General features: G+C 31.6%; 1 protein-coding gene across 1 annotated transcript in view; it reads left to right on the top strand.

The window, feature by feature from the left end:
• The window catches only part of LOC125041497 (guanine nucleotide exchange factor for Rab-3A-like), a 31,196-nt gene extending 24,520 nt beyond the window's left edge, over positions 1 to 6,676 (top strand). Inside the window, exons 5-8 of the mRNA XM_047636508.1 lie at positions 1,799 to 2,013; positions 4,440 to 4,542; positions 5,896 to 5,962; positions 6,404 to 6,676. Of these exons, the coding sequence (XP_047492464.1) occupies positions 1,799 to 2,013; positions 4,440 to 4,542; positions 5,896 to 5,962; positions 6,404 to 6,471 (453 nt within the window). The 3' untranslated portion in view covers positions 6,472 to 6,676. The remainder of the gene's footprint in view (positions 1 to 1,798; positions 2,014 to 4,439; positions 4,543 to 5,895; positions 5,963 to 6,403) is intronic.
• The last annotated feature ends 617 nt before the right edge of the window (positions 6,677 to 7,293 follow it).

The following is a 7,293-nucleotide window of genomic DNA, read 5'->3' on the forward strand; positions in this document are numbered from 1 at the left end:
CACATGTCTTCATCTGTCCTTTTGGTTGTTGTTAGTACAATTAGACCTGCATACTGTAGTTACATAATGTTTTTTGTGGTTCAGTTGCAGAAATAATGGGCTATTCATAAAAAGTTTACAAATACATCAAAACTGGTTTTAAACTAATAAAACTAAGTACATATTGAAAGTACATTAAAGTCACATTTATGTATGTTATATATCTGGATTACCCTATATGCAATGATAAATGTTCTGACAACCACTTTAAATAGAAAAAAAAAATCTTTGCACTTCTCACAAAAGTTCACCAATGAATCATAACTATGTATTCATTTATCTGATATTCAGTGTAAAACTAATAGTAGCTATTGCTATCTGCTTTATAAATATAGTGATGTTAGTAATGATGTGGCTTCCCAAGTGTTTCTGTTAAAACATCTGAATTCTTTTATATTTTTTCTCAAAACCTATTAGATTAGGTTATTATATCACTAAATTTCAATACAGAAAATATTAGATATTGTACTTAACATACTCTAGGCAAGTCAGAGATAGAAATCAATGCTACAAACTTCAAGGTCTTTTACACTTAAATTTGCCTACATCATAGCACTTTTCACTAAATTGATAATTTTTGTTTCTTCTCAAGTAATTACAAAATGAATTGAAATGCATGGTCAATGGTCAGCCTTATTTATAGGTGGAATAAAAGCCAAAATCTTTCTCTTAATGAAAAGTCAATAGAATCTTGATCAATAATATTGGGTAACATTTTTGGGATTGTCAGGGGAGAGCTGCACCTGGCCAATTGTAAGTCTTGTGGTAGGACATGCAAGACCTCATCCCAGCATTCAAGTCTCAGTACAAGATGAATGTCACCCATTGTGTGTTTATTTGCCGAGTCATAGAACATCACCAATAGGATATTCACCTTCGGGCTTGTAATTTGTATCATGTTCCACATCTCTCCTCTCTGGTCTCTTCATCACACACTGTCTGTCTGTCTGCCAGTCCATAAAATAGAGGGGTGGAGTACCATTATGTAGGTTTTATTAACCCAATGCTGCCAGGGAAAATAAAAAAAAAAATGGGGAAAATCAAAGAAAAGGGTGAACAGGCGAGACAGGCAGTACTCGTAACTGGCTCATTGGTGACTTAGTACAAGTTTAGCCATCTATGTGTAAAAACAATCAAACAAGTACTCACAGTGGGCATAGCACGTGCGTACATGTCATGCCTGTCGGCAAGGGGTTAAGAAAAAAATAAATAAAAGCACATACAGAGAATAATTGGCAGAATGTGTGAATATCAAAGGGTTTCCCTTGGTGTAGAATGGGAGGAAGGTAAGGAAGGGTTGAAGGTATGCGGGGCAGGTCCACACCATTGTTGTACAACATATGCAATGGTGGTTTGGAATGCTTCAAGACATTTTAATTATGGAGTAACTGATGCAACCCCTTATTAACCAAATGTGCACAGGCTTTTTTGGTCGCTGTACGGTCCAGCAAATGGGTATATCTGTATGGGCCGCATCTGTAGGGTTGCCACCAATGGCTTCGGCACTACGCCGCCATGGCATCATAGTAGATCCCACCCACAAACAAGGGGTTAAGGGAAAGGGGTGTGGGTTCTTCTTCAAATGAAAAATTAGAAGATGTGTGACAGCATTCTCTTCTTGCTTTTGCAGAGTATATTGGAAATTTGTGACATCTGGGGTCAAGGACAGAATATAATAAAATAATCATAATTAAGTTAATTTTTATGAAGTTATGCATGTACTTTTATGTATTAATCTGCCTTTTCTCTCCATTTCAAGGTTGACCCAGTTGTACACAAGGAGTTCATCATGTGGAAACAAAACCCTGTTCTAGATCAGTCAGATCCTTTCATGCAACGTATTTATGCAGAAGATATAGATCTGTGCATGGCATTTCCCAATTCCACGTTAGCCCACCGAGTTCAGAGAGCCATTGAGGATAATGATGTCTTTATAGAAGAGGTGAATCCACGGCAGAAAAGCAGTTGCCCCAAGTAAGAGAGAGGTTTATTGGTTGTGACATTTGGTGTAACTACTCTGACAGGATGGGATAATTATTGGGTAATGGAACTTGGAGTGATTTTCCTGATTTTCCCTAAAGGATTTACCATTTTAATTTTTTAAGGATTTATTTAAGTTCACCAGTAGTGATGTAGAAAATTTCAAGAGGTTAATTTTGATATTTGTTTCTTTTTGGATATTGTTAAATCTCAGGTAATTTGAAGATGAAAGACTGTCCGTAATACTTGTTTAATGTCTATTGATATATATATATATATATATATATATATATATATATATATACATATACATATACATATACATATACATATACATATACATATACATATATATATATATATATATATATATATATATATATATATATATATATATATATATACACATATACATATACATATACATATACATATACATATACATATACATATACATATACATATACATATACATATACATATACATATACATACATATATATATATATATATATATATATATATATATATATATATATATATATATATATATAGTTTTTGCACATAGTCCTTCTGTGATGGGCTACATATATGTTTGGACAAAGGGACTTTAAATAAATGAAGAATTCTCAGTAAATGTTCATTATTCATACCACATTTTATGTTCTACAAATGATAAAAGAATTATCGTTGATCAATAACAATTTGGTTATAATATACTTTCATATGCATCAATAAGGTAAGTATTGAGAAAATAGGACATCATATTCAACTAAATCCCTTGATTTGAAAATGATAGAGTGCTGTAAGTTCAGTATAACTTTTTTCATCAAATTGTATCGAGTGGTTTGGATACAAATGGTTTGGATACTTATGTAGTAAATGTAACATTCTTGTTCATAGACTTCACAGAAAGAACTTTGGTAAATGTAAAAAGACTTTTTTCTTACCTATCTACATTGTCTCTATTTCCCAGGTGTATATCAGTGTAAATAATGCTAACTTCTCTTACGGCACCTAATATCTACGTATATGTGTTCGTGTGTGCCCCTTATAATGTGTCAACCTTTGCCATTGTCCTTCAGTCATTTTCATCCATGTCTTTGTTTCAATTATCCAAAGAAGCAGAAGTCCAGTCATGTATAGGGTAAAGATATCCATATGGTTGCAACCCCCCTTTCATTGGCTCATTGTTGTCTTCTTTTTTTAATTATTTGCAGTTAAGAGCAGAAGAACGTAAATTAGTAATGAAATGAAAGAAAGTAAAGTGTGTCATAGGTAGCACTTTAGCTTTACAAGGAATGGGTTATGTATTTAAAGGCATAAGTATTTAACACAAACTATATATATTTTTTTTTTTTTTTTTTTTTTTTTTTTCATTCTGCAATATCCAAATAGAGATGTTTCATGTGTATATATCGTTCTTCTATAAGTAAGTTAAGGAAGAAAAACTTTCAATGAAGAAGTAGTGGAGGAATTGAAAAACTGTTATCCTAAGATTGCATAGCTTTTAACTGACATCTCTTTCAGTGTATGTCAGTCTCGGTAGACCTTTTAATTTACTTCAAGATCCCACATTGAACAGTATTTTGAGATCCTTTCTATGGTCTCTTTCAGAGTTGACCCAGATGACACCAGGTTATTATTGAAATTTCTCTTGGTTTATGGCTTCCTCTTAAAAGTGCATTCCTTTCTCCCTGCCCCCTTAATATGACCCGTTACGACCTTGTTGATATGAGTGTTGTATAGATAGTTGAATGACTTTGTGAAATCCTAGTTTTTTAGGTGTGAGATGAGCTAGTGTACTTACTGAAGCATTCTCATCAGACTGTATTTTATATATAACCATTTGGTCTCGCATATTTGTATCATCAAACCAATATTTTTTTTTTTCTTTTTTTTTTTTTTTTGTCATTGTTCAGTTTTTCTAATGTAATTCCTTTATTTCTGTCCTTTATATATTTTATTTCCAACCCCCCCATAAATTTGTAGCCATGTGACTTCCTATTATTGGTTATTTGTCTTATATACTTGTGCATGTATTTGCATTTTTTAAAGATATGTGCTTCATTGTATAATACTGATACATGGTTGGAGATTGACCTTTTTAACTACCTGAATTTCGGTTCATGCTTGTGTATGACTCTTAGTGACATATATGTTGGTTATAAGCTTGCTAGTGTGTCTTATTTACATACAACTAGAGTAGCCAGTATTGGAGAAATAGTTGTCTTAATGTTAAGGTAGAGGCAAACTTTACCTTGAGATATGTCATATGTGATCTCTTGTGCATAACTATAACATGAAATCTCTAAATTATAGTGTTGAAAAGATATCCATTGCTCATAAGACATTAATTTATTAAAAGAAATATGCCACATTAATCTATCTTCATCTTAAAAACTCTGTTGTAATTTCAGGAAGTGTGTTCTGCTGGATGTTCCACGCTTCTGCAAGTATCGATTCAGGCTTGGGGAATCCGATGATACCTGGTATTACATTTCACAGTTGGCAAGGAATAGGGTAAGAATCCATTTGTTTTCATTTTACTTAATTTCTCTGGCAGGGGAAGGGGAAAACAGAAGAGCCAGCTAGTACTGAGTTTGGAATGTTGACCCATTTCTGACAGGATGACCTCCTATCACATCATGGTAGACCACCCTACACGCCGGGATGACATCTTCGCGGCAAGTGTGGTTGAACTTGCTCTGCGTTGTGCTTGCTAAACTTTTGTAAACTTGTTTGGCCCTGGTTTCTTTAATTGAGGAAAAATAGCCCCTCAAAGTAGTCTTAAAGCCTCATTTTAACCTCGATACCTGAAAAATTGTAAAAAGATGTGTTGAGTATGGCACTGTTGTGATCAGAATAAATATTTCTGCTTTTTTATTTCTTTGGAAGTTTTTGAGTTTTTCATATGACATATTTTTTGAACTTCACTTTGATACATCGAACAAGAGTTTCTTACGTGTGCAGTAATTTTTGATTTGTAATCAATTTTCTTTTTTTTATCGATTATAAATCTGTTTCCACTTTTCTTTCTTTGTATCCATGTTTCACCCTTTGCCCTTTTTACTTAATCATTTACTATCATTATGTCCTTGCCTTTTTGGTTCATCCTTTTCTCTTTTTCCTTGTTTCATCATTTACTTTTGCTGTGTGTTTCCTTTTGACTTCCTTTATCTCTTTGATTCATCTTTTAATTTCATTGTCTCCTTGTTTTTAATCATTTACTCTCCTCGTCTCATTGCTCCATCTTTGCTTTCTTGATTTTCCTTGTCTAACTGTTTAAACTTTCATTTTCTTTGTCTCCTTGTGTCCTTTTACTTTCTTGTTTATGTACCTTGCATCCCTGTTTCATCTTCTATTTTCCTTGTGTTCTAGTTTAAGATTTACTTTCTTTATCTCCTTTTGTTTCTGCTGCATATTTGGGTGTCCCTTTCTCTTTCTGTTTGATCTTTTACATTTTTTGTCACCTTTTTTCAATCTTCTAGTTTCCTCCCATCCTGGTTTAATCGGTGAATTTCTACATCTCACTGTTTAGTCTTTCGCTTTCTTTGTTTCCTCATGGAATTTTTTACTTTTGTCTTGTTTATTCACAATTTCTCCTTGTATTAGAAGTTACTTCAGAACTAAATATTTCTTCATCTGTAACCAGCTTCACAATTTTTAAGCGACAAGAACATTTCCCCTTTCCTTTTCCTTCCTTTCTTAATTGTAATTATGCTTTCCTTTTTTTATTAGTAACTACTTTGGTTTCTTGTGATTTCTTCTGTGGTTGATGTTGATTGTTAAACTTTTTATTTTGTTTTATAAATATATGGACAAGTGGTGAAACACTGACAAGAAAATTACTGGCGTCTTCCTTTCCCTTTTCAGATTATTGCCATCTGTGACTTCCTCAACTACTTACGCTACATTAAGCTTGGTCTAGTCAAGAGTTCAAGTGAGTGAGCAGCTGTTTTAATAGTGGTCTATACATGTATAAATGTGTATATATGTATATATGTGTGTGTGCTTGTGTGCACTTGTGTGGGTGCATTTATGTGTATGCCTGTGCTTATGCTTAACCTGATCCGTTTGGATTGGGTTAAGTAGATTTGGATGTGAGTGTCAGTGTGATGAGAGTTTCAATTTACTGTAACTTTTTACCTTTACTTTTACTTTACTTTACTTTATTTTCATTTGTTATTGTATGTTAGCTTTTTAGACCACTGGGTTATGTTTTATATTGTATGATGTCCATTCCCTAGAGCTTACTGTAAAATGGATTAAAGTATGTGAAAATATTAATTCAGTATATTCTTTAATAGAGTTCTCAGTGAATTTGACAACTTCAGTGATGGCAGGATTCTAACAGTAATCTGTAAAACGTTTTTCTTTTCAGTTCATGACATGTACTGGGAGATTGTAAAGCTTCGGCGGCAGATGGCTCTGGCTCGACTTGGATTTTAGTTTATTTATTTCCTGGTACGTCTTAACAACAGAAGACAATGTAGGAAGAGACTCAGTGAAGCTAGATCTTATAGAAATTTTGTACTGATTGTTATTATTATTACATTATTATTATGTTATTATTATTGTTATTATTATTTTCATTATTATTATTATTATTATTATTATTATTATTACTATATTATTATTATTATGACTACTACTACCACTTATTAATATTATTTCATTGTAATTAGCATTATAATTTTCTTTATTGTTATTATTATTATTATTATTATTATTATTATTATTATTATTATTATTAATATTATTATTGTTAATTTTTTTGTTACTGTAATTATTACTTTTATTATTTTTTTATTAGGGTTATGAATTATTAATTTTGGTTATTGTTATGTGTTTTGTTTTATTATTTTTTTCTTTATTTTCTTTGATTAAAGATATGATTATGGCAAAAGAATCTAATATTGTGATTAGAAATGTATGTCACATAAATTAATATACTCTTTTAAATGATAAAGGTAATCAAGAATAATGAAATGTAATGTGTACAATTAACTTGTCTCAATTACACACATGACAATTTTCGTAAGATAATAATTTAGGTGTAAAAATAAATATATATAGAGAGAGATTATATATGTATCTAAAGGGTAGAGGGAGGGGAAATATATATAGATATAAAAATATCACAAAACTTTTAAAATAGCAGTCTAAAATGTGGTCAGGGAACTTTTTAATTGAATTCTTTAATAGATGGTTCAGGAAAATCTTCATTATAATGGTAAAAAGAAGTGAAGTCTTAAGAGAAAAGCTGATGAT

Source organism: Penaeus chinensis, chromosome 30, assembly GCF_019202785.1.
Source record: "Penaeus chinensis breed Huanghai No. 1 chromosome 30, ASM1920278v2, whole genome shotgun sequence".
Taxonomy (NCBI): Eukaryota; Metazoa; Arthropoda; class Malacostraca; order Decapoda; family Penaeidae; genus Penaeus; species Penaeus chinensis.